Below are 26,242 nucleotides of genomic sequence, written 5' to 3' on the forward strand. Positions count from 1 at the left end.
ATATTTAATAATTCTTTGCATAACTATTTCCAGCAAATGCCTCACCTAACCACATATTAACTTGTTTCACCTCATGTCCTGTATTGAAGTTCACAGTTAAATTGTTGCATTTAAGTGCTGAACATACATGGTAAATTCCAACAGGTATGGTGGGGGAGGGGGGGCGGGGTCAAGGAGCATAACTCTTGTTACAAACCTGGCACAGAGTATCACATGATTAAATTGATAAAAGAAAATAGACCTTAGGATATTTTCTTTAAATGCAAAAGTTTTAGGGACCTGCTGGTAAGTGAAATGGATGAGTTCAGGGAGAAATTTTTAAAAAATTAAAATCTATCTCTCCAGCAGCAGTATGAGAAGCTTACCTCCAAGCGTCAATAACACACTTATAATAACCTGTTGACTATTGCCTTGACAAATGTAACAGTACTAGGCCCCATTGACTCCTGTGTTAAACTGACATTAATAACTCCCCTTTCACCACTGGATTACAGCTTAATGAACATTTAAATGTGGGCCCATGAAAAGAGCTGTATCAGTTCAAGAGAACTGTCAGTGGTCGTGTTTTTGCAGCTACTGTATTTAAAAATATACTTTAGCATATTTGTTGCTGTTTACATATAGTATTATAACAAACGCAATACAGTACGTAACAGGTTATGTTTAAAAATACAATTTCTCAGCTCAATAGTCACAGTAAATTACTGTATTCATGAGGACATTAAGCATGCATTTACATAAACAATATATTAGATTTTAAAAGAAATTATACATTTAAATGTCTTTTTTTAAAATCTACGTACACCAATTAGAATCCGACAAGTGACATACCAGTAATGAGCTTACACATGTTCCTGACCATTTTTCTTAGATATCACCGTTTCTAAAATCTCATTTCAGATATTACACATCATTTAAAATAAATTTAAGGTTAGACAACAAAAACCTGAATTAACCTGTCTTCCCATTTTTGAATTTTAAAATCTTTTAGTCCCATGTAAAATATACATCAAAAAGTAAAAATTATCTTGAAATACATTTGTTCTTTTTCTCAGTGTGGAAGAAACTAAAAGATGGCTGGCCAAGAGTTTATTTATCTATCCCTTGTATCAGTCCTGTGCCTTGATGGTTTCTTGGTAAGCAGGTTTTTATGCACTCTTCATATGAGCTGAATCTGTTTTTGTTACCCTGGCAACCTCGATAGAGAAACTGTTCGCACTGTCTGGTATCCGCATTAAAGAACCACCGTCTTACAGGGGTGTTACAGTTCCCATGTTTTCTGGGCTGCTGGCAAACTGCTGCCGAGGAAAATAATGAAAAAGTAAATCTGAATACATTGCCAAAGGAAGTAGTTAAAGAATCTAACTTATTAATGATGAACCAAACAATTCAACTTTTATGATAAGTTCTTGTTGCAGCTCTGAAAAAAACACTAATGTTCAATTCAAACTCTATTTAAATAGACATATCAGACATTTGATACTGTGGAAGGGTTTAATTGTAAAACTAATCAGTTAACAACATCAATGGAGATGTATCTTGCATTCAATATAAACAAAACAAATTCTAATGGAAAAAATATGAAGAATAAAGTAAAAGTCTTCAGGACCTGCTGCTTCCATTCCAGGGATTTAGAAGAAACAGCCGAAGAAATTGAAGAAGCTTTAGCTTTTCGGTTTTCTTGAATCACAAATTTTGCTGTTCGAGATAGTGGGAACTGCAGATGCTGGAGAGACAGAGTGGATAAAGAGTGGAGCTGGAAAAAGCACAGCAGGTCAAGCAACATCACAGGAGAAGGGAAGTCGACATTTCAGGTTATCAGGTGACTACAGTTAAAACCTTACCTTAAGGACAGAGTGACTAAAACTCTTGAACAATTATGAGTCAATTAGAAAGAGACAGCGCAGCTTTGTTAAGGCTGTGTCATGTCTGATTAATTAACTTGACTTTATTTTTCAGGAGATTGCTCCAAATGCAGATATGAGAGCATTTATGGATTTTACTGAAAAATTCTAAGTTTCTATAAACATTTTACATCAGATTTCTTACAAAAATGAGAGTCCATGGTAATGGAAGTTGACTTTTGAATAGGGTTGGAAATTGGTTGGAAGGTAGAAGACAGAAAATTAGTCAGAAGACAGTTACATGGTGGTGGAACAGGACGAGCAGCGTATGCCAGGGATCTATTCTGCAAACTCAACTCTTTTAAGTTTTCATTACTGAGTTGGATATACGACATAGACTAGAAATGCTAGAACCAATAGACCAAATTACCCTTCAAGCCCATTCTACCATTCAATATGATGATGACAGTGCCTCAATCTCATCTCCACTTCCTCAGCTACCTCCCGTATCTCTTAACTCCCTGACAACAACAAATTCTCTATACCAGTCTTGAATAAACAAAACATTAGAGCATCCATCATTCCAAGGATTCATAACTCTTACTTTTCAGTGAAGAAATTTCTCCTCATCTAAGGCCGAAATGATTGCCCCATAATCCTGAGGCTGTGCCCTTGTCTTCTAGATTCTCCAGCTTCAGAACCATCTTTCAATGTCTACCCTGTCACAGACTGTCAGAAACATGTGTCTGAATGAGATTATACCCCATTCCTCTAAAACCTAGAAAGTATAGGCTCACTTAATTTTTTTATTTTACTGCCTCTTCTCATAGCAGAACCCCACCATCCCAGAAACCAATCTAATTCATTTTTGTTTTACCATCTCCAAGTATACCCTTTTAGAGATCAAAACCAAAGGCCTCTCCAGAGTTCAATACAACTGTAACAAATTTACCTGATTCTTGTTTTCTGACTCTTGCAATAAACGTTAATATGCCACTTGATTTATTAATTGCTTGCTGTATCTCTATCCTAGCACTGCATTTTTCTTACGTGTACATCCAAGTATCTTTGAACATCAACATTTAACATGCCATGCATTTTTAAAAAGAGTATTTAGATTTTAAATTAGATTCCCTACAGCGAGGAAACAGGCCCTTCGGCCCAACAAGTCCACACCGACCCTCTGAAGAATAACCCACCCAGACCTACTCCCCTAATCATGCACCTATCACTATGGGCAATTTAGCATGGCAAATTCACCCAACCTGTACATCTTTAGATTGTGGGAGGAAACCCACGCAGACATGGGGAGAATGTGCAAACTCCACACAGACAGTTGCCCAAGGCTGGAATTGAACCCAGGTCCCTGGTGCTGCCAGGCAGCGGTGCTAACCACTGAGCCACCGTACCATTCAATATTTTACTTGTTCTTATCAATAAAGTGAATATCCACCTCTCCATATTATACTCCACATATCATCTTGTTGCCTACTCACTTAATCTGTAGAAACCTCTTGACTCCTTGAGTCATCCTCACATGCATTCCCATTTTGTTTTGTATTGTCAGCATTACTCTTGGCCTTGTCGTCCAAGTGATTAATGTAAATTGTGAACAGTTGAAACCCTCACATTAATCCTCACCATTTAAAACCTCCAAACTTGAAAAAAAATATTATTTTGTCCTTGTTTTCTGCTTCCTATCCAGTAACCAATCCATCCACGTGAACATATTACCTCCAACTCCATCATCCCTTATTTAAGCATGTAAAACCTTTGTGTGGTACATTATCAAATGCCTTTGGAAAGGTAAATAATAACTTCTGGCTCCCCTTTATCTAACCAATTAGCTACATCCTCAACAAAAATTCCAATGAATTTGTCAACACAATTTCCCTTTTGTAAAACTATGGTAACCTTGTCTCACTAAAATTTGATTAAACACATTAAGGCTTCATTAATAATAGATTCCAGTATTTTAATTCTGATTGACGTCAGGTTTACTTGGCTTATAGTATCCTTTCCAAAATAATGTTGTTACATTTCCTAACATACAATTTTCTGGGTCCATTCTTGAATCTCTGAAATTTGGAAAATCATAAATTGCGGATTCATTACCTCTGGAATGCATTTTAAAAGTTCGAGCTTTAGAAACAGTGTCCCCAATTCATCAATCGCGTTATAGCCAATTGGCATTAATGAAACATGCATTATAACAGAACGACCTGTATAACATAATTTTCAAAATGCTGGAAGAATGAAATTAGAATGAAAATTTAGGGGTGGCACGATGGCTCAGTGATTAGCACTGCTGCCGCACAGCACCAGGGTCCTAGGTTCGATTCCAGCCTGAGGTGACTGTCTGTGTGGAGTTTGCACATTCTCCCCGTGTCTGTGTGGGTTTCCTCCGGGTGCTCCCGTTTCCTCCCACAGTCCAAAGATGTGCAGGTCAGGTGAATTGGCCATGCTAAATTGCCCGTAGTGTTAGGTGTATTAGTCAGAGGGAAATGGGTCTGGGTGGGTTACTCTTCGGAGGGTCGGTGTGGACTGGTTTCCACACTAGAGAATCTAATCTTAAAAAAAATACATTGCAGCACAGTAGCTGAAAGATCTTGATATGTAGATAGGCAGGCTGTTTAAGATGACAGCAAAATTCTGTAAAATCCAACATATTATAGAGTATGTTTGGTCTTTAAATCAGAGATATAAAGTCTAAAAACAAATTATTAGTGATGAAATTGTTCAAAACTGTAGAATTGAGTTAAATGCTGTTTTGAAGTTTTGGCATTCTATTATAGAGTCAGACCCGGAAACAGACCTCTCAGTCCAACCAGTCCATGCTGTACACAAATCCCAAACTAAACTAGTCTCGCCTGCCTGCTCCTGGCCCATATCCCTCCAAACCCCTCCTATTCATGTATTTATCTAAGTGTCTTTTAAAAGTTGCAACTATGCCCACATCCACCACTTCCTCAGGAAGCTCATTCCAGTTTATACCATATCATGGGAAGAAAAAGCAGTGAAACAGATGCACTGTAGATTCGTTAGAATGTTCCTAGGAGTTAGAGGTTCCAGTTATGAAGAGAATATTGAAAAATGGAGCATTTCAATTTTTACAGCTAAGAATATAAAGAGTTGACCCAAAACAGGTCTCCAAAATGATGATAAAGACAAAAAAACAGTAGATGCTTGAAATTTAAACCAAAAATAGGGAGTGCTGGAGAAACTCAGCAGGTCTAGCAGCAGCATCCATAGAGAGAAAACCAGAGTTAACCTCATAGTCCAGTTCTATTATCATTTTAATGTGGTCACTTCTCAATAGAATCAAATTTGCCTGAATGCTGTAAAACAATTCAGCCAAGATTACTATCCTGATTGTGAAGAAAAGCTATCCCAGGTAAATCATTTTCACTTCATTTCCTTTATTGCATGAAAGAATTATAAAGTTTGTCAAACATAACAGCCTTATGGAAAATCATACTGACTGGTCCTGAATAATTCATGTTACCTCAGATCCTTAGTAATTTCATCCCATATTATGGATACTAGTCATTTAGCTGCAACTAATGTACAGCACAGTTTTGTGTTTTCAACCTCGGTATAGTTTTCAAGAAATCCTTCTGTGGTAACTGAATAATCAGAAGTACAATGCATAGGACATAACAATGATGGTTTACTATAATCAGAATAACAGGAGTTATTCTGCATTGAAGACACAAAGTATAACTTAACTAGTGAAGGAATGTTGACATAGTTCCAAGTCAGGATGGTGTGTAGCTTGAGAGAGAAACTTGCAGACAGAGGGATTCCTGTATTGCCATTGTCCTTCTAGGTGTTACAGATCAATGGTGTAAAGAAGTCTTGTTGAAAACTGTAGTGCATCTTGGAGATGGTGTACATTGCTGCCTCTGTGGTGGTGCCAGATGAATGTTTACGACGGTGGATGAGATGTCCATTCAGTGGGTTGCTTTGTCTTGGCAGAGTGTTGAGCTACTTCAGCGTTGTTGGAGCTGCACTCATTCAGGCCAGTGGATAGAATACCATAGTGCTCCTCATTCTGGCTAATAGATGGTGGACAGTCTGTGCTAAGTCAGGAGGTAAGTTACTCCCCTCAGAATTTCCAGTCTTTGATACAGCATTTGTGTGGCTACTTTAAGTAAGATTTTGATTCGTAACCGCTAGGATTCAGTGCTGCATTGTTGGAAAAAGACATTTTGTCAAAGCTTTTTGCCTTGCAATCATTAGGACGCTTTGCAAGATTACCAATTTAAGGTGAAAACCAACATATAAATTGCATGAGACAATTGGTGGAGGAATTGCCAAGGAGAATGCACCCATCAGTGCTGATTGATACTTAACAGCCAGACTTTGTTTAAATTTTAAACCGGCCAGAATGACTCTGATTGTTCAGGGCATTGCACTGATAATTAACAAGAGAATGACAGTCATCTATTTGTTCAGCTGAAACAGGTTCAGTGCATGTACATGTACTTTCTGCCTGAATGAGGCACTTATGTATCAACAGACGTAGCTTCCAGTACACGCTTGTGTACCACACTGTGAACCTGACTATCTTAAATTGGTCATCGTCATAATTCATGATTATCTGGCAAATGTCACCCAATTGTAGGATCACATTTCATGTTCAACATGAGAGCCTGATTCCTGATGAAGGGCTTATGCCCGAAACGTCGGTTCTCCTGCTCCTCGGATGATGCCAGACTGGGTTGCGTTTTTCCAGCACCACACTCTCGACTTTCACGTTCAACAGTTTGTTGTGAGTTTTGCACGTGCAAGCTGGTTGGGGTGTGGTTAGTCCTTGCCTGTTGCACACATCTGAAAGGGCACTCTGTTTGGTATGATCCACCAGTCTTTCGAACTACATACTTGGCATCACACTGGCACTGAAATTCATTCCCACATTACTGATTTGTGAGATAGGCAGAACATCTTTATCAGCATCCTGTCAGTGGAATACACCACTCCTGTTGCTACTACTTAGTAGTAGCGTAAAGTAGCTGGTTTCACCTGTTGCTCCAACAATTCCTTTTTATTACAGATACATCCTGTTAACCAGTCAAACAATTTGATGCAAGTTATTGGTTTAAAGGCATATACATATTATACTGGAAATTGAATAATACCTGCCCTTGCCACTCCTTGAATGTTTCGATCCACTAGTTCGCACTGAGGTCCAGTGTAGCTTTCTTTACATAAGCACATATTAGGCCGCACACATACGCCACCATGCTGGCAAACTGGATCACATTTTGCTGTTAAAGAAACAAAAAATCTTTAGTTCACAAAAAACTTCAATTTGCTAAAGATTAATTGTCTTTATACATAGCATGGTTATGTACACATACAAACAAAAATAGTTATATTATGCAAAGTTATATTATACTTTACATGAAACTGGAATTTATTTTTGTTATTCATTGGAAATAGGTAATAACATAATGTGCATGATTTAGAAGGATATTGCTGTAAAGGCAAATTATGTTGAACTCCTGGTCTAAGCCAGATTGTACAGATAATTTCAAGTCCAGATCAGCAATATTCCTGTTTGGTAACTACCATCACGTCTGTGGTAGCAGCCCACACGATGACAATCTCAGGTGTGTGGGGGTTGGTGCGAGGACTTGGGAGAAGGTGCTTAGGCTCTAAACTAATTGAACTTGGTATTCAGCCCTGAGGGTTACAGGATTCCCAAGTGGAAAATGGCAGGATGTTCTTCCAGCTTGTGCTGAGCTTTGCCGGAGCAATGCTGCAAGCCTGAGACAAAGATGTTGCCCGGGGAACATGGTGGTGTGTTGAAGTGTCAGGCAACAGGATGCTCAAGGTCATTTTTGAGGAGAGACATAGATATCCTGCAAATCGGTCACTCAGTGTGCATTTTGTCTATCCAGAGACCATATTGTGAGCACCGAATACAGTAGTGCAGGTAAATCACTGCTCTACCTGGAAGGTGTGTCTGTGGCTTTTGGGTAGCGAGGAGGAGGGAGAAAATAAGTGGGCAGGTGTTATACTTTCAGCAATTGCATAGGAAGGTGCCATGGAGTGTGCTGAGTGTTAGGAGTAGAGGAGGAGTGGACCAAGGTATCTTGGAAGTAACACTCACACCTAAAGTCTGACAAGAAAGGGGAGAGGAATATCTCTCTGGCGGTGGCATCCTGCTGGAGATAGTGGAAATGGTGCTAATGATCCTTTGGATGTGGATGCTGGGTGGATGGCAAATAAGGGCCAGCTCTGTTGTGGGAGGGAAGAGAAGGGGTGAGGGCTAAAGTGTGGAAGATGGGACGGACATGGCTGAGGGCCCTAAGATGGAACAGACGAAGGTGGGAGCACAGTGGAAATTGGAAGCGAAATTGATAAAAGTTTTCCAATTCTGGATGACAGAGGGAAGCAGCACCGATGATGTTATTGATGAACAGGAGAAAAAGTTGAAGGTGGGGGCCAGAAAAGGACTGAAACAAGGCATGTTCCACAAAGATATGGTGTTCATGACCATATCTTTGATCTGAAGAAAATTAGAGGAGTTAATTGTTCAAGGTGAGGCTGAGTCGGGCCAGGTAGAGGACGGTGGTGATAGGTGGGGACTATTCAGGCCTTTTTTGCCAAAGCCGGAGAGGTCTGATACCGCCCTAATGGGGGAATGGATGTGTAAAGGGAATATATATCCATGGTGAAGAAGAGGTGGCCGGTCCCCCCCAGTCTGTAAATTCTGAATCTGATGTAAAGCGTAGAAGAATTGCGGATGTAAGTGGGAAGAGACTGGACAAAGGAGGAAAAGTCAAGTCAAGGTAGGAAGACATGAGACCTGGAGGGCAGGAGCAAGCAAAAATAATGGGTGTGTCTGGGCACTCCTGTTTGTGTATTTTTGGAAGGAGGCAGAAGCAGGCTGTGTTTGATGAAGAAACTATGAGGCTGTTCGGGGAGATCACCAAATGAAACAAGATCAGTGATCATTGTGGACACAATTGCCTGGTGTTCACTGGTGAGTTCCTCCCTTCTTGATATCTCTTTATATTTATGGGAATAGGATGGCCACCAATATCCACTATAAATCCACCGTAAACCACCTTGACTATACATCCTCTCATATTCTGCTTCCTGTAAAGACACTCTCTTAGATTCAATTTCTATTTTCCTAGTTTCTGTCTCTGTTGCAACAATCCCGATAATACCAGCTTCTATAATGGGGCCTCTGAAATGTCCATCTTCTTCCTCAACTGAGGATTCCCCATGACCATGGTTGACAGGGACCTCATCTGTGTCCGACTCACCTCCTGCATTTTGGCCCTCACCCTTCTCTTCCCTCCCACAACAGCGATAGAATCTCCTTCGTCCTCACTTGACATCCAAACAGCATCCACATCAAGGAAAGGATCATGAGCTACTATTTCCACTACCTCCAGCAGGGTACCACCACCAGATACAGTTTTAAAGTCATAATCAAGGGAGCACGCTCTGAGCTATATGCAATGTTGCTTCCCCTTAGATCGGTGAGATCAAGAACAGACATTGCAGAGCCAATGGGTTGAGTAAAGGGACGAACTGTTTGACAACAATGTCTTGTTAGGTTCCTAATCCCAGCTTGTGTGGGATCAGTGCATCTAGCATGCAAAGGGAAAGCATCAAAAAATCTGTGTGTCTGTCTCTCTCTCGTAGGGGTACTAAAAATCTCCAGTAACAACAAGCTGTCCTGTTTCTTTGTTAATCCCCTGATGGAGGAGTAATGAAAGCATTAATTCCTAACCAGTGAATGGAAGAGAGAGTGTGTGAACAACAGTAACAAAAAAATGAAAAAGAAGATATTGAAAGAAACAGCTCTTCAATTGCTGTGGTTCAGACTGGTGCTATTGAAGTGTATAGCTCTGATTTTCTTTTTCTCTTTTACCTGACTGATGATTGAGTTCGTCAGTCTAGTAAATTGGGGGTTTTGGGTCGTTTGACTTAAATCTGTTCACATTAGTGATGACACCAAGAAAAGTGGGGCTTGCTTTGCAGCACACCAGACCAGGGATCTGTGATAAAGTTTGGGAACTGGTGGTGGGATGTTTTGGAACCAAGTCAACGTAAGATTGAATGTGGAGTGAGTGAGTGACAAAGAGATAAAAAGAAACACTTGGTTCGATACTACTAAAAATATGATTGCAATAACTCCACAGGGGCCAGTATCCCGTCATTAACTTGCCTTTTATTTAAAAGTGGCGAGTCCTTGACACTGACCCAGCTCCGAGGAGAAAGTGAGGTCTGCAGACGCTGGAGATCAAAGCTGAAACTTTATTGCTGGAACAGCACAGCAGGTCAGGCAGCATCTAGGGAACAGAAGAAGGGCATGTGCCCGAAACGTCGAATCTTCTGTTCCCTAGATGCTGCCTGACCTGCTGTGCTGTTCCAGCAATAAAGTTTCAGCACTGACCCAGCTCCCTCAGAGCCAGCTCTCAGAGTGAACAGAATCTCTGACACCCCTATTTATATCTGTCAGCCAGAGTTCTCTGATTGGAACAGATTAACAGCCCCAGTCAGGGAACTCATATTCTATGAGGTCAAGCTGGCTGATCTCCTTACAGTCACTGCAATTAGAAACTGCTAAAGCTATCCTGCAAGAGGAAGATATGTTCCTAACAAACATACAACAAGTCACACAATCAGACTGATTGGAACTGGCAAATAAATTAGAACCAGAATTGCCTAAGAAGGCACAAATAAAGATCGAGCACAGCATTTGAGTTTAATAGAAAGAGAGAGAGAGAGAGACCAGGTATTCCAAATAGTGGACCATCAGAATCCGTTCATATTGAGTACAGTTAAATTATTTTCAGAATGAGGAAGCAAAAGCAGCTGGCCTGGAGGAGGAAATGGAGAGCGATTTCCAAACGACAGAAAAAAGACAAACAGAGAGCTGTTTGTCTTTTTTCTGTCGTAAGGAACGTGAGATGGAATCAAAATGAATTCAAACTGAAATTGAAATAAGAAGGATGTAACTAAACATTAAAGAGACTGTAAAGGGGAAAGAAATTGAACAGAAGCTTAAAACTATGCCTTTACAAAAGGAGTCCTGTCAGCCTGAAGAAGCCTCTGATGGGGATGATCTAAAATCCATGTAAGGCAATATTTACCGTTGTATAGGCGCAATCAAAGTTTGAGTTAAAATATTTGGAGGCATTCTTCATGTCATTTGATGATATAGCGAACTGCCAAAGGATAACTGTTAATAGTACATGCAGAGCAAGTTGACTGATAAAGTACTGGAATTTATGGTTCATTGTCAGAGTAGGTTTCTATGGCTTATGACATGGTTAAAAAGTAAACTACACTGGGCGCACATGAATCAGCTGCAGAAACTTACAGACAAAAGTTTTGAAATTTAAGGAAACAGCCTAGTCAAGCTTATGACGAGTTTGAAACGGGTAAGCAATTTGACAAGTGCATACGAGTATTCGGAGTTGAAACCACACGAAGTTCTCAGAGAGATAATTCTCTTTGAAGAATTTAGGAACTCAGTACTTTCTGTAATAAGAACCCATGTTGCAACTGCTAAACAGGCAGCAGTAATGGCTGACATTTATTAGGGGATCCATAAAGTTAAACCTTTTTTCCTTCACCCCTTAAACTCAAGAATATAGAGAATGGGAGAGCAAGAGGAGGTCGAGTAGACAGGATAAAGAAAGGACAGCTTGGAATGCCCCAAGATCCTCCTCAGTTCAGATGGGAATGTAGTGAGATTGGAGGAAAAAAATCAAAGCGTTTTCATTGCAATAAAGTGGGCCATCTTTGTTCAGAATGCTGGATTTTGCAAGGGAAGCCAGTAGAACATATTGGGGTTTGGCAGAACAAGTCCAAAAAGAAAACTCAAAGGGAAAATTACCCTTAGCTTCAACTATGACCAGGTAACCAGCAGTAAAAACTGCTATGGGCAGGAAAGGTGAAAAGGATAGATAAGACATATGAAGGACTTTGTTACAAGGAAAGATAGCCACTTTCTCTTCCAATGAGAAAGCTAAATACATAATTATATTGGAAGTTTTGGAACTACACAAACTCATTTGCTTAAGAAGAATTGAATTTTCCCTCCAGGGAGTTCATTGAAAGCTAAATTGTTAGTGAACAGGATAAGTGCAGAGTATATCCTAGTTCCATTGTACAAAGTGCACTTGGAGTGTGACCTGTTATCCAGACCAATGATTGTATGGGTAATTAAGAAATTACCAATGATGGACTAAACTTACTCCTACACCAAGATTTGGCTGGAGTGAAGGTTATGGCTTTGGTTATAATCACCGAAAGCCTGAAGGAGGTTAAAGGGAAGGAGCAGTTACAAATACAAGTCAGGTAATTTCCAGGATAATTCAAAGGAGGTATTTGGCACGTCTTCATTAATTGAAGCAAAAAAGGTTTAAATTAAACAAATTAGCACAGGCAGCTCACAATAAAGCTGAGGCTGAATATGTTTCAGAGTGCTATTACATTAAAAAATGGAACACGCTCACAGACTTCGGTGAGGAATAGACAAAAGCAAAAACAGGAGACACAATGTATAATTGCTGGTTTAGTGCAAAAAGCAGAGTGGTTCTGATGAATTTACCCAGGATGGTAGTTAGACTTCAGTTTGGAATACTATGTACAGTTCTGGGCACCACATTATTGGAAGAATATGGAGAAAGGACAAAAGAGATGTACAGGAAGCTTTCCAAGGATGACACACTTCAGTTGTGAATTTGTTCTTACTTATAAAAGTATCAAGAACTAGAAGGCGCAGTTTTGATGTGTTTGGCAAAGGAAGCAAATACAAGGTGAGAATTCTTTCTCCCCCCCTCCCCCACAGCAAGTATGCATATGGAATGCAACACCTGGTAATGTGGTGGAGGCAGATTCATTTTTTTGTTTTCAAGATGGCATTGTATGATTATTTAAATAGGAACAATGTGCAGGATTACCCAGAAAAGACAGGAGGATGGCATTAGGTTAAAATGTTCAACGAACTGCTGCAGATACAATGGGTGAAATGGTTTCCTTCTGCACCATGACAGCTCTGAGTTTCTGAGGCACAATCCTTTCACAAACTGGGAACTTCACCACACCTGAGGAGAAAAGCAGCTCTCAAGGCTATCTTAAATCAGAAATCCTGAAACACAAAGGACCTATGCTAAGCAGAAAGAGAGGAAAAGCTCCAACAGCTCAAGGGCATCAACGACATGTGCTATTTCTTCAATGCTATCAGGATAATGATTCAAGCATTTAAGGATTCTTTAAGACACAAGCTTTGAGGGGATCTCCCCAAAGACAGAGAGACAATCAATGCTCACTGGAGAGAACAGTTTGAAGAACTCCTCAACTGAGACTCCAATTTTGATTTGAAAGCCCTTCACTTCTTTCAGGTCCGCAGTAAAGCACTGAACAGCTGAAAAGCAACAATGACTCCAGATTAAATGAGATCCCTGCCAAAAATTCTAAAGCATGGCAGAAATATACTGTTGGCATGGCTGCACAACCTCTTAACGGTCATCTCAAAAAAGAAGTACATTTTTTTGGTCATTCACAGGATATAGGTATCACTGGCTAGGCCGGCATTTATTGTCCATGGATTTGAATTTGGGGCATCAGACTCAAAACGTTAACTCTATTTTCTCACCACATATCCTGCCAGACTCGTTGAATTTCTCCAGCAATTTCTGTTTTTACTTTTTTCAGGTCTCCAGCATCCGCAGTTTATTAAAAATTGTACCAAACACTCCTATTTGGCCTTTTCAACCTCATAAAACCTTTTAACTTTCAAATGTGAAGGTTTGTGAAGCAACCCAAAATTTTGCTGCCCTCAGAAATTTGCCATCGTTCAAAGTCTACTCCACGATGACACGCAAGCCATGACTGTCATCAGTGGCACTGTGGAGAACCTATCTCTGTGAAATCTGGATTCAATGACGGCTGTATCATTGCACCAAACCTTTTTCTATCCGACTGAAATATTGCATACTAACTTCAAACGAATTACCGACAGGTATGGTAATAAGTTACCAGATGGGAAACTGTTCAAACAAGGTCACCATCAAACCAAACCATAAACCTCCAAATTAACTCAACTGTTGACACAAAGTAACTCCAGTTTAACTCAATTGTTCACTTCCAGTACGCAGAAATCTCTTAGTAATTGGTGACTCCTCTAAAGCTTATGTGAACATGCGTCTTTCACTGAATACACACAAGACTATGGTTCTCTTTCAACCAATTCCCACAGCACTACGTTTCTGTTCACTGATAATGATTAAAAGCACGATCCTGGAACATGTTGACCATTTTAAAAATATTTCTGTATGCTCTTTTCTCTGAAGGCAGAAATAATAAAATCACAGAATCCCTACAAGTGTGGAGGTAGACCATTTGCATACTGAGACCACACTGACCCTCTGCAGAGCATCCCGCGCAGAACCACCCCTCTACCCTACTCATGCAATCTTGCATTTCTCATGGTTAAATCACCTAGCCTGCACATCACAGGACACGACAGGGCAATTTAACATGGTTAATCCACCTAACCTGCACATCTTTGGTGTTACAAAGCTGAGTTGAAAAATGTGGTGCTGGAAAAACACAGCAGGCCAGGCAGCATCCGAGGAGCAGGAGAATCAACGTTTCGGGCATAAGCTCTTCTTCTGGAAGATTCCTGAAGAAGGGCTTATGCCCGAAACGTCGATTCTCCTGCTCCTCAGATGCTGCCTGGCCTGCTGTGTTTTTCCAGCACCACATTTTTCCAACTCTGGTCTCCAGCATCTGCAGTCCTCACTTTCTCCCTGTTACAAAGCTGAGTAGAGTAATTGTGAGTTGAGAAGATTGTACGGTCCCCTTTAAGAGAGAAAGTCCTTTTCTGAGCTTAAGGGACAACAAATGCTGGGGAGCAGCTGGGAAACAGGCTGTTCCAAAATAGACACGTGTAACAATTGGCTGTGAAATGGATACCTGAGTTTCGGTCGCTGTTTTGACAACAATTCAAATCTGACCAATTGATTTAAACCAAACACTCAGCCCTTCAAAGCCAATTGAATTTAAAATCTGAAGATGTTGACAGCCTGAAACCAATCTGACTATAAGAATTGGAGGTGTACTCAGGGATATAAAAGCAAAAACCAGGGAGGGAGCAACTGCCTCCGAAAGAGAGCCAACAGCTCTGAACGAAATCTCAGAAAGCACACTCTATTAAAGGTACCAAAGAATTTTATACAAAGATACTTGCAGTAAAAAAAAATCATTGAAAACAGCCCAGGGGGAAGACAGCAAAATCGGAAGGACCGAAGGGAACAGCAGAATCGGAGAGTCGGAAGGAACAAGCAGAATCAGAGAGACGGAAGGAAACAGCAGTTTCGGAGAGATGGAAGGAAACAGCAGAATCGGAGAGATGGAAGGAAACAGCAGAATCGGAGAGATGGAAGGAAACAGCAGTTTCAGAGAGATGGAAGGAAACAGCAGAATCGGAGAGATGGAAGGAAACAGCAGTTTCAGAGAGATGGAAGGAAACAGCAGAATCGGAGAGTCGGAAGGAACAAGCAGTTTCAGAGAGACGGAAGGATACAGCAGAATCGGAGAGATGGAAGGAAACAGCAGTTTCGGAGAGACGGAAGGAAACAGCAGTTTCAGAGAGATGGAAGGAAACAGCAGAATCGGAGAGATGGAAGGAAACTGCAGTTTTGGAGAAACGGAAGGAAACAGCAGAATTGGAGAGACGGAAGGAAACAGCAGTTTCGGAGAGACGGAAGGAAACAGCAGAATCAGAGAGATGGAAGGAAACAGCAGTTTCTGAGAGATGGAAGGAAACAGCAGTTTCAGAGAGATGGAAGGAAACAGCAGAATCAGAGAGATGGAAGGAAACAGCAGTTTTGGAGAGACGGAAGGAAACAGCAGTTTCAGAGAGATGGAAGGAAACAGCAGAATCAGAGAGATGGAAGGAAACTGCAGTTTTGGAGAAACGGAAGGAAACAGCAGAATTGGAGAGACGGAAGGAATCAGCAGTTTCGGAGAGACGGAAGGAAACAGCAGAATCAGAGAGACAGAAGGAAACAGCAGTTTCGGAGAGACGGAAGGAAACAGCAGAATTGGAGAGACGGAAGGAATCAGCAGTTTCGGAGAGACGGAAGGAAACAGCAGAATCAGAGAGACAGAAGGAAACAGCAGTTTCGGAGAGACGGAAGGAAACAGCAGTTTCAGAGAGATGGAAGGAAACAGCAGTTTCAGAGAGATGGAAGGAAACAGCAGTTTCGGAGAGATGGAAGGAAACTGCAGTTTTGGAGAAACGGAAGGAAACAGCAGAATTGGAGAGACGGAAGGAAACAGCAGTTTCGGAGAGACGGAAGGAAACAGCAGAATCAGAGAGACAGAAGGAAACAGCAGTTTCGGAGAGACGGAGGAAACAGCAGTTTCAGAGAGATGGAAGGAAACAGCAGTTTCGGAGAGATGGAAGGAAACTGCAGTTTTGGAGAAACGGAAGGAAACAGCAGAATCAGAGAGACAGAAGGAAACAGCAGTTTCGGAGAACCGGAAGGAAACAGCAGTTTCAGAGAGATGGAAGGAAACAGCAGTTTCGGAAAGATGGAAGGAAACAGCAGTTTTGGAGAGACGGAAGGAAACAGCAGAATTGGAGAGACGGAAGGATACAGCAGAATCAGAGAGATGGAAGGAAACAGCAGTTTCGGAGAGACGGAAGGAAACAGCAGAATTGGAGAGATGGAAGGAAACAGCAGTTTCGGAGAGACGGAAGGAAACAGCAGTTTCGGAGAGACGAAAGGAAACAGCAGAATCAGAGAGATGGAAGGAAACAGCAGAATCGGAGAGACGAAAGGAAACAGCAGAATCGGAGAGACGGAAGGGAACAGCAGTTTCGGAGAGACGAAAGGAAACAGCAGAATCAGAGAGATGGAAGGAAACAGCAGAATCGGAGAGACGGAAGGATATAGCAGAATCAGAGAGATGGAAGGAAACAGCAGAATCGGAGAGACGGAAGGATATAGCAGAATCAGAGAGATGGAAGGAAACAGCAGAATCGGAGAGACGGAAGGATATAGCAGAATCAGAGAGATGGAAGGAAACAGCAGCTTCGGAGAGACAGAAGGAAACAGCAGAATCGAAGAGATGGAAGGAAACAGCAGTTTCGGAGAGACAGGAGGAAACAGTGTAAGAGACTGATTGGACTTTGAGAGATTAAGTTAATTTAATGTTTAGTAATTGTGTTACTGGAGCAGCATTTTAATAGAATTGTGGTCAGATAGTGATTAGGAAAAATGGGTTCGGATTTGTTGATAGTTTTTGTTTAGTGTTCACTGTTAAGAGTTAGGAAAATAAATTGTTATTTTTTTCTTCAAACAGCGGATGTCAGGGGTTATCTTTCACGCACTCACTCACATTTTTAACCGATTACGAGGCAAGGCAAGCTTCTCTGGGTATTTTTGTTTTAATTAGCAGATGGATTCGACATCTACTTCGTAACATTTAGACTTGGAAGGAGACCGGAGCACCCAGTGAGAACACGCAGACTTCACACAGACAGTTGTCCAAGGGTGGAATTAAACCCAAGTCCCTTGCATTGTGAGGCAGCAGTGCTAGCCACTGAGCCACCGTGCCGACCATAATATATAAATAGACGACAAAATTCATCATTGCCTCCAATGTTCCAGCTTAGGTTTTGGCTGAATGAGGAAAGAGTATTTGAGAACAAGGATCTCCAACCTGAGACTAGGGTTATAGGACAAGGTGGGCCTTCTAGCCTGAGCTCACCATCAGCTCACTTCCTTTGACATGTGAGGCCTCCGTCTGGAGGTGGAGGAATTCTCAGTTCTTGATATCTATCTCCTTGCTTAAGTCCCTGTCCTTCATGTCATATTAAGAAGGTGGGTGTAGTGAATGAGATAATAAGTTGTCTTGGGATCCAGGTGTCATATTGGGCCAGATTCTGCATCAAGGACAGTTGTGTGGCTTTCAGCTCTCAGTTATAATGAAATAAATTGGTCAATACTTTCAAACAGCTACATGTTAATGTTCAGGTTGAAATGCTGCTGTCCGAGGGTAGTGATTGGAACCAGCTGGATCTTGTTGACTACAAGATCCTTGATTGGGGATGTTAACCTGGGCCAATCAGAAAAGCCCTGGCTGATCACTATAACCAGGAGATGCTGGTTTACTGGGAGTGTCTGTGTGATTTGTACTATTTCATTATTTGGTTGATTGGACTGTTCTGTATGTATTTGTGTCGACTGTTTCTCTTTGGTGGAATTTGGGGTTCATCCGCATTTCCCTGTGAACTGGATGTACGGTGGGGTTTGGGGGTTGGCTGTGCTGCCCCTACTCCAATGTAAATTGCCAATTCTTGTAAGACGCTGTTTATTGTTCACTGTTGACTGTATGTTTTGTACAGTTTAAAGGGTGACTTGGTGATGGGGTAGTGGCCTTTGTGCAGTAATTTCTGTGGGACTATCAAACCAGTGCAATTTGCAAAATGGGTAACACCGGTCATACCAATTGTGAAGCCTGATGTCTCAGTTTGACTTTGTGGGAATTTTAAGCTAAGGGTAACCTGCTTCTCCCATCTGGATAAATACCCGGTCCCTCGCAGAGAGAACTTGAATGCAAAGTTGGCAGGGGCTGTCCTTTACGAAGCTGCACATGAGCCATGCCTACCAACAATTGCAACTCAACGAGAAATCCCAGAATTATGCTACAATTAATACCCATAAGGGTTTATGTCAATATACAAGGCTGTCATTTGGGATATCATCAGCTTGCACCTTTTTCCAGCCGACAACAGAGAATATTTTACAAGGACTACCCCAGGGTGCCATTTATCTGGATGACATACTAATAACAGGGAAGACCAATAATGAGCACTTGGAGAACTTGGACATTGTGCTTAAATGTTTCTCCCAGGCATGCATGCATCTCAGAAGGGAAACAAAATGTGTATTCCTAGTTACCTACCTGGATTACAAAGTTGACAAAACCAAGTTACACCCATTCGACAATAAAGTGAGGGCAATCAAAGGAACTCTGGCTCCCAGGAGCTTGAATCGAGGAGCAGGAATATCGACATTTCGGGCAGGAGCCCTTCCTGATGAAAGGCTCCGCCCGAAATGTCAATTCTCCTGCTTCTTAGATGCTGCCTGACCTGCTGTGCTTTTCCAGCAACATACTCTCGACTCTGATCTCCAGCATCTGCAGAGCTCACCTTCTCCTTGTACCGGAGCTTGGGTCTTTCATTGGATTAGTGAATTATTACTGAGAATTCATACGTAACCTGGCCTCCATCCTGGCACCTTTACACTTGCTTTTGAAAATGAGTCAACCTTGGAAATTGTCATGTAGCCAAGAAATAGTCTTTAGGGAAGTGAGAAAGGAGCTATTGTTGGGTAAGGTGTGGCCCACTACGATTGGAAGTGGGAGGTACTGCTGACATGTGATGCTTCCCTGTACAGTATCAGGGTAGTGGTGGCTCACCAGGGGCCCATCAGACAGTAATGCCCAATAGCGGATGCTTCCCAGACTTGGCTGAATGCAAAAATGCCCAGATGGAGAAGGAAGGTTTGGCGGTCATCTTTGGTGTGAGAAAGTTCCACCACTACCTTTTAAGGATAGAAATTTGTCAGAGGAGCAGATCACAAACCCCTGCTAGGGCTACTGAAGGAAGATTAGATTAGATTAGATTCCAGTACGTTGTGGAAACAGGCCCTTTGGCCCAGCCAGTCCACACCAACCCTCCAAAGAGTAACCCCCAGACCCATTCCCCTCTGACTAATGCACCTAACACTAAAACCATTGCTTTTAATGGTCTGGCAAATTCTACCAATAACCTCTCTAGCACTGTAAACATAAACTTTAAAGTGTCCACACACTTGGAAGAAAATTTGGTGTTTTTAAAAGAAAAACTTTTCTGCATGTCTCATTTTTTCCTGTCATCCCTTTTTTTTTGTTTTTCACTCTTCATATGATCACATGTAATTTCCAAATAAATAAGACTGTTCAAACTGACTGGAGGAAGAGCATCCCTATTTCTTGTGCTACTCACGGATGTCATGCTGTCCAGTGTCAGATGTCCAATTTCAGCAAGTCCCCAAACAAAAGCACAGTGGGGAAACTGCCAAAGCATTGTCACTGACTGCAAGATCTAGTCCAATAAGAACAAGTTTCTTCATTATTACCTTAAGGTTTGCTATCTGATTTCATTTCACAAGTAGTTCAAATATCTTAACTTGCAAAGAGCTCTATTTGGATATCTTGCTGATTCTAATACATTTGATGGGGGTTTCAATTTCCAAGGTCAGATTTTCATTGTACAGGCTGGAACTCAAGGTGGTTGACTTCCCTATTGGAAACCTACTTCCATCGTCAGCCTGCCAGGAAGCAATATATTCTAGAGATTAGGGGCTTAATTTGTCTTGAAGACAGGTCTAGTAGGCAGACCCAAAGTCGCAGTGGAGGTGGGCTGATTCCAATGCAGATAAGTTAAGAATTCCTGCCGCAGTTCCCATCTGGTTCCAAATTTATCAGCCTGGATCGTCTGACGAATTAGTAGTGAACAGTGAGCTACATTGGTAAGGCCTCATGTACATGCATTTTAAAAGTAATTCTAAATAATTGTAAAATTTGATTGCAATTTCCCATCCCCCGCCCCCAACTTCTTCAAGTGCTTATCTACTCATGAAATCACACATCACCCACACCAAAATCTCTTTACTCACCTAATGGCCCCTCCCTTGCAACCAGATAATCATCACCCAACCTTCTCACCCAACCACCCCACAGAACCCTAATCTAAACAACACACCAAGCTCCATCCCACTTCCATTCCCCTTCAACCAATCCACCATCCATTAGCCACTTTATAAACATATGAATTCACCAGTTCTATTCTAAAAGCTGGATTTCATCCAAGAGCCCATAAATCCTCAATTAAACAATTTGACTCTTGAGAGCAGCTACATAAACACAGTTAAACATTTATAAACACACATTACAAAGTTGGATTGTATCCAGAAGCCCATAAGCTTGCCAAATAAACAATTTGACCTTAGAACCGCTAATCTTCGCAGATCTCTAAATGGACAACATAAAATCAATGGGAAAATTGAAAAGTAAAAAAAGTGAAGGCACGGCTATGAGAAAAGACAGTGGAACGTAATTAATTTGATAGCTCTATCAAATATTTGGCACAAGGAAATCTCTGTATGATTTTGTACATTGTATGATATTTTGTTGCATGACATAGAAATTGTGGTGCAAGTTAGTCATAGAGTCATAGTCATAGTCATGTACAGCATGGAAACAGACCTTTTGACCCAACCCGTCCATGCCGACCAGATATCCCAACCCAATCTAGTCCCACCTGCCAGCACCCGGCCCATATCCCTCCAAACCCTTCCTGTTCATATGCCCATCCAAATGCCTCTTAAATGTTGCAATTGTACCAGCCTCCACCACTTCCTCTGGCAGTTCATTCTATACATGTACCACCCTCTGTGTGAAAAATTGCCTCTTAGGTCTCTTTTATATCTTTCCCCTCTCACCCTAAACCTATGCCCTCTAATTCTGGACTCCCCAACCCCAAGGAAAAGACTTTGTCTATTTACCCTATCCATTCCCCTCATAATTTTGTAAAACTCTATAAGGTCACCCCTCAGCCTCAGATGCTCCGGGGAAAACAGCCCCAGCCTGTTCAGCCTCTCCCTATAGCTCAGATACTCCAACCCTGGCAACATTCTTGTAAATCTTTTCTGAACCCTTTCAAGTTTACAACTTCTTTCTGATAGGAAGGAGACCAGAATTGCACGTAATATTTAACAGTGGCCTAATCAATGTCCTGTGCAGCCACAATATGACCTCCCAACTCCTGTACTCAATGCTCTAACCAATAAAAGAAAGCATACCAAATGCCTTCTTCACTAGGAGAAAGTGAGGACTGCAGATGCTGTAGATCAGAGCTGATAATGTGTTGCTGGAAAAGCGCAGCAGGTCAGGCAGCATCCAAGGAGCAGGAGAATTGACGTTTCGGGCATGAGCCCTTCTTCAGAAGAATTCCTGAAGAAGGGCTCATGCCCGAAACATCGATTCTCCTGCTCCTTGGATGCTGCCTGAGCTGCTGCGCTTTTCCAGCAACACATTATCAGCCTTCTTCACTATCCTATCTACCTGTGACTTCACTTTCAAGGAGCTATAAACCTGCACTCCAAGGTCTCTTTGTTCAGCAACACTCCCTAGGACCTTACCATTAAGTGTATAAGTCCTACTAAGATTTGCTTTCCCAAAATGCAGCACCTTGCATTTATCGGAATTAAATTCCATCTGCCACTTCTCAGCCCATTGGCCCATCTGGTCAAGATCCTGTTATAATCTGAGGTAACCCTCTTCGCTGTCCACCACACCTCCAATTTTGGCATCATCTGCAAACTTACTAACTGTACCTCTTATGCTCGCATCCAAATCATTTATGTAAATGACAAAAAGTAGAGGACCCAGCACCGATCCTTGCGTCACTCCACTGGTCACAGGCCTCCAGTCTGAAAAACAACCCTCCACCACCACCCTCTGTCTTCTACCTTTAAGCCAGTTCTGTATCCAAATGGCTGGTTCTCCCTGTATTCCATGAGATCTAACCTTGCTAATCAGTCTCCCATGGGGAACCTTGTCGAATGCCTTACTGAAATCCATATAGATCACATCGACTGCTCATCAATCAATCCTCTTTGTTGCTTCCTCAAAAATCTCAATCAAGTTTCTGAGACATGATTTCCCACGCACAAAGACATGTTGACTATCCCGAATCAGTATTCTTGTTTCAGAGTAGTGATCCCAAAGGCAGTATCACCATTGGTGCCTTAAAGGGCTTGGACAGTGAGAAAAAGAGAGATTGAAGACTATAATATAGTACATGCCTGTCCAACAGTCAGCCTGTGGGCCACTATGTGGCCTGTCAAGGTGTCTTTTGTGGCCCACCTCACCAATGTTCGAAACCCAGCGAAATGTAACTGGATGATTTTGAAAATAACTGTTCTTCCAATCATGGACCATTTCACTTCTGAGTTTGCTACTGATAGGTTTACTCATGAGTATATCAGTAGCAAATGTGGGATAGGAACGGTCTGTGACTGGACTAGCAACACAACACAACTCTTTTCATTCAGCACAAAGCCTGGAGGAAAGGTGTGGAATGGGAACGAAGAGACACTGGCTTGCGGAGGAGGGAAATGGCAGCCAGGATTATGGCTTTGATGGCTTATGAGGTAGATTGAGAGTCGGGGTGCCATGGAAGAGTGGGGTGGGATGTGAATTGAACCATCATGGGAAAGGAGGGTAAAATGAAAGTCAGGCCTGTGTGCCTTAACAAAACAAGGAGAAAGTGAGGACTGCAGATGCTGGAGATCAGAGTCGAAAAGTGTGGTGCCGGAAAAGCACATTATCAGCAGAGTTAGCATTTCAGGCATAAGCCCTTCAACAGGAATAGCAAAACAACACAGTCACTTGAACACCATTTTCTTTTTCATCATCCCAGCTGCGAGTGATGGAGAGCACTGTTATAGCCCACAGATGGAATTATTTCCAAAGGTGGTACTAGCTTTGTATTTCCTTCCCACCATAAGGAAGTAAATTCACAGATTTAACGGCCCTATTAAGGGCCAGAGAGGAGACTGCTGACAAGGATGACAGGTTATGCCTTTGGTCCCAATGATGACCAGGGACGGATGGGGTCAGCATTACCATGAATAGAAGCAATTGAAGCAGTGGCACATTTTGGGAGTATGGTTAGTGAATGGTTGTTTAGTTGGGTGAGTGACTGGGTGAGGCTCAGTGGTTAGCACTGTTGCCTCACGGCACCAGGGACCTGGGTTTGACTTCCACCTCGGGTGACAGGCTGTGTGGAGTTTGCACTTTCTCCCCGTGTCTGCGTGGGTGTGCTCCGGTTTCCTTTCACAATCCAAAAATGTGCAGGTCAGGTGAATTGGCCATGCTAAATTGCCCACAGTGTTAGGTGCATTAGTCAAGGGCAAATATAGGTCTGGGTGGTTTAATATTTGGAGGGTTGTTGTGGACTTGTTGGGCCTAAGGGCCTGTTTTCAAACTGTAGGGAATCTAATCTAATCTAATCAGTGAGTGAGTGATTGCCTGGATGAATGAACAAGTGGTTGATTGGGTGAGTAAACAAGAGATTGGCTGGGAGAGTCAGCAAATGGCTGGCTGACTGAGCGGAAGAGCAAGGGCCTGGCCCTATTTCCATGTACATCCTTCCTTGGAATACATGCAACCAGATGCAAATCAACATCAGTGTTAGTTAAACCCAACTCCTTTGCTTGCCCTGGTCCTAATCACTTACTTGGTGATCAAGACTACTTTAGCTGTTCTCAGCTTAAAAACATTATTAGTTAGCTATTAGAATAGTTTTTTTCTTTAAACATTTAAATTTCATAAATCTGGAGCATTAGCCTGGGTCTCTGGTTTACAAGTTCAGTAACAATACCACAACACAATTATCCTCTCTCTGCTCTGCTACTTGGTACATTGAAATGGCTGTTTTTATTAGTTATTCATTTAAAATGAATCACTCATGGATTGTCGGCATTGCTGAGTCAGCCAGCTTTCATAGACTATCCCTAGTTACCCATGGGAAACTGGTGGTGAGCTTGAACCATTGCAGTCTATATAGTGTAGGTACACCCACATGCCTCTAGGTAGGTGGTCCAGAACTCTGACCATGTGACACTGAAGGAATGGCGATATGTTTCCAAGTCTGGATGGTGGCTCGGAGGGGAACTTGAGGGTTACAGTGTTCCCTTGTATCTGTTGCTCTTGTCATGAGAATCATGAACGCATATAGCTGAACTAATTCCCGTCCCATTTTTCTGCATTTGGCCCATATCCCTCAAGACCTTTCCTATCCATGTACCTGTCCAAATGTCTTTTAAATGTTGTAATTGTACTCACCTCTACCACTTCCTTTGGCAGCTTGTTCCATATTCGCACCACCCTCTGTGTGAAAATGATGTTCCTCAGGTCCCTTTTAAATCTTTCTCCTCTCACCTTAAATCCATGCTCTCGAGTTTTGCCTTCCAGATGACATGTGGTCTCAGATTTGGAAGGTGCTATTTAAACAGCCTTGGTGAATTTCTGAAGTGCTTCTTGAAGGTAGTACACGTGGCTGCTTTTGATCATCAGTGGGCAGAATGGATGTTAATGGGTATGGTGCCAAGCTAGCAGGCTGCTTTGAACTGGATGGAGTCAATGTTGTTGGAGTGTCATTGGATCGAGGCAAGTGGGGAGTACGCTATCACATTCCTTATTTTTGCCTTTAGATGGTAGACAGACTTGGGAGAGTCAGAGATGAGTTACTGGTTGCAGAATCCTAGCGTTTGATCTGTTCTTGATGGAACTTACCATGGAACTTACATGATTAATCCAGTTCATTTCAATTATCAACTTATTGTTACAGAAATGTTTCACTGAAATTTATACTTACTGCTGTTCAAAACCTCAGCTTTCTGAAATGTACTCCCCTAATCCAGTGAAACAAAAAATGAAATGCCACTCCCTTCACCCTCAATGCAAGAAAGTTGGACAACCCTGGGATAAAAAGACTGGATGTCAGAGTGGGGATTGGAATATGGTAGGATTGGAGGCAGAATTGCGGTCAAGTGGCAGTTACCTGAGACTTCTTATCTCTTAATATCTGCACATTTTGGTGAGCTCATTTCAAAAAGCTTCCTGACTGATACACAGCTAATAGGCGACTCCAAGATATTTGCCGACTGAGGTCAGTTTTAACTTTTCTCGGGTGGGAATCAAATCGGCATTCGTCCCATATTTGCACTGGTAAAGCACTTAATGCCTATTTCAGGCATGAGTCATATATGATGACGTTGTGCACACACCTCCTGCTTGCTATAGTGCGGGCTTTAGCAAGCACATTGGTGCCTGATAAAAAGGCACTACCTGGCCAAACTTCTAGGCATTTGATTCCATGAACAGGAAACTGCCAAGCCTGAAGCTATCTTGTTACCTATAACATTTCAGATGAATTACATTATTTAGACTATTACACTATTAATTACAATTAATAAAAAAATCAGTAGGTGCAGAGGGCTGCTGGCATGAGTTACAGAACTTTCAGTAAACTTAGATTATGAATTGGGTGCCCAGCCACTTAAATACTTTCACATGCTTAAAGAAAAGTATTTTGTTACAAATCAACCTTGAGGTAATCTTAATGGGATGTGCTGGGAAAGGTCTAGATGAAAGTTTTCCAGTTTTCTTAGCTTCAAAGTGCTGAATCGAAGTTGAGAATTGCACAGTACACTATATTGTGCTATTTTCTTGTATTATTTCAGAATTATGGCTTCCACAACTTTTGAAGGGATGTGGGATATTAGTAGGAA

The 26,242-nt window shown here is 41.7% G+C and overlaps 1 protein-coding gene across 6 annotated transcripts in view; it reads right to left on the reverse strand.

Moving 5' to 3' along the window:
• Positions 1 to 559: 559 nt before the first annotated feature.
• The window catches only part of hhip (hedgehog interacting protein), a 156,399-nt gene continuing 130,716 nt past the window's right edge, over positions 560 to 26,242 (reverse strand). For 3 of the 6 annotated variants that reach the window (XM_043699011.2, XM_043698993.2, XM_043698975.2), the window contains 2 exons: positions 6,986 to 7,114; positions 560 to 1,298 (listed from right to left, as the gene is read on the reverse strand). In XM_043699011.2, coding sequence (XP_043554946.2) covers positions 1,090 to 1,298; positions 6,986 to 7,114 — 338 coding nt within the window. In that variant the 3' untranslated portion in view covers positions 560 to 1,089. The remainder of the gene's footprint in view (positions 1,299 to 6,985; positions 7,115 to 26,242) is intronic. The other 3 variants (XM_043698985.2, XM_087976346.1, XM_043699001.2) reach the window with 3 other exon arrangements.

The sequence above is a fragment of the Chiloscyllium plagiosum genome, unplaced genomic scaffold (assembly GCF_037043375.1).
Source record: "Chiloscyllium plagiosum isolate Xiang-an unplaced genomic scaffold, Cpla_swu_hap1 HiC_scaffold_1, whole genome shotgun sequence".
NCBI classification, from domain to species: domain Eukaryota; kingdom Metazoa; phylum Chordata; class Chondrichthyes; order Orectolobiformes; family Hemiscylliidae; genus Chiloscyllium; species Chiloscyllium plagiosum.